General features: G+C 59.3%; 1 protein-coding gene across 2 annotated transcripts in view; it reads left to right on the top strand.

Moving 5' to 3' along the window:
* RAB7B (RAB7B, member RAS oncogene family) overlaps positions 1-1,581 on the top strand; it is a 3,433-nt gene extending 1,852 nt beyond the window's left edge. Inside the window, exons 4-6 of one of the 2 annotated variants that reach the window (XR_004082465.1) lie at positions 376-501; positions 883-1,045; positions 1,127-1,581. Coding sequence is in view for 1 of the 2 variants with exons in the window: in XM_005428096.3 (XP_005428153.1) it covers positions 376-501; positions 883-963 (207 nt within the window). In the remaining variant the exon portion in view is untranslated. Of the gene's footprint in view, positions 1-375; positions 502-882 lie in introns of both variants that reach the window. The other variant, XM_005428096.3, reaches the window with a different exon arrangement.
* Positions 1,582-1,790: the final 209 nt, after the last annotated feature.

Here is a 1,790-nt window from a genome sequence, read left to right as displayed (position 1 = left end):
GTTCCTGGATGGTGAGGAGGGTCCCCTGTCCTCTCCCTGAGCTGTGGCTCCATCTTCCCATCCCAGCAGTGCCTGGATGGTGAGGAGGGTCCCCTGTCCTCTCCCTGAGCTGTGGCTCACCCAGCAGTGCCTGGATGGGTAAGGAAGGTCCCCTGTCCCCTCCCTGACCTATGGCTCACCCAGCAGTGCCAGGATGGGTGAGAAGGGTCCCATCCCTGAGCTGTGACTCCATCTTCCCATCCCAGCAGTGCCTGGATGGGTGAGGGAGGTCCCCTGTCCCCTCCCTGAGCTGTAGCTCACCCAGCAGTGCCTGGATGGGTGAGGAGGGTCCCCTGTCCCCTCCCTGAGCTGTGGCTCCATCCTCCCATCCCTCAGGTGCCCAAGGAGACGGCCTCAGCCTGGTGCAAGGAGAAGGACATCCCCTATTTCGAGGTCAGTGCCAAGAACAACATCAACGTGGCCGAGGCTTTCGAGACCCTGGCGAAGCAGGCGCTGAGCACGGTGAGCACCCCCCAGCTCCGAGCTGTGCTGGGGGAGGATTTGGGGTAAAACCGGGATTAGTCTGACAGATCCTCCCATATGGAACAGCTCCTGCTGCAAGGGAGGGCCCCGGGAATGAGAAACGCAGCAATGCCTGGTCCTAAATCAACAGGAGTAGGAATTGCCGTGTGCTTTCCCGCAGCGATGGGAACCCACAGCGCGCCAGCACTGGCCTCTAGCGGCCGTGCCACGGCGACACTGGTGTCCCCAAGCCCTGCGCTAGGTGGCTTCTGCCTGCATTTCGCCGGTAGCCACAAGCTCAGGGCTGAACTTGAGCGGGGCCGCTCAGGCTGGCCCGGAGCTGCGCTCGCTCATCCTTTCCCTTCTCCGCTTCTTTTCCAGTACAAAGGGATTTTTGAGAGTTATTTAACCGACTCCATCAAGCTCACTCCCAACGACAAGCCCAAGCAGAGCTGCTGCTGACCTCGGGGCCGCTGGATGGAGCCCTGCCCGGGGTCGGTGCCCGCTGCCCACCCCAGCTGCCCATGGGGACTGGCAGTGCCAGGGCTGGGCACACTGGGGCCGTGCCAGGGCTGGGCACACCAGGGCTGGGCACACCAGGGCTGGGCACACCAGGGCACACCAGGGCTGGGCACACCAGGGCCAGCTGCCTGCTCATGCCGGGATTTGCTGCTTGCCACGGCTCTGGAGCTGCTCTCCACCACCTCAGTGTCACGGTGGTGGCCCTGTGCCCATCCCCTCGATGTCCCTGTGGTGATGGTGCCAGGGATGCTCCCGATGCCTCTCAGAGTCCTTGGCACCACGGGTGACCCTCCCCAGGGCACAGCCTGGTGGCCCCCCGGCTCCCAGGGTGGTACAGGCTGCCCTGAGGGGACAGTTGGGCTGGTGGCCTCGGCACAGGGACCTGCCACTGCAGAGACAACTGTTCCGTGCCTCAGTTTCCCCTCCTCTCATGCATATCCCCCATCAAACACCTTCCCCCTCCTGCCTCACTGGGGAGGATTCTCAAAAAAGCACTTTGTCAAGGGTACTCTTTTTTGTTTTTTTTAAAGGAAATTAAATATTTCATTTTTATTTATATTTATGTGTTGTAAAATGCTCCCCAGGTCCTGCAGCAGGAAGCTGGGGTGAGGGCTGCAGGCTTCCCTCCCTGAGTCTGTTCAGCTTGTTAGGGCTGGAGGACGCATTTTGGGTCTGGGGTTTTTCTTTCTTTTCTTTTCTTTTCTTTTCTTTTCTTTTCTTTTCTTTTCTTTTCTTTTCTTTTCTTTTCTTTTCTTTTCCTTTCTTTT

Source organism: Geospiza fortis, unplaced genomic scaffold (genome assembly GCF_000277835.1).
Source record: "Geospiza fortis unplaced genomic scaffold, GeoFor_1.0 scaffold391, whole genome shotgun sequence".
Lineage (NCBI taxonomy): Eukaryota > Metazoa > Chordata > Aves > Passeriformes > Thraupidae > Geospiza > Geospiza fortis.
Note: the sequence above shows the minus strand (reverse complement) of the source record. Positions and strands in the feature narration are given on the sequence as shown.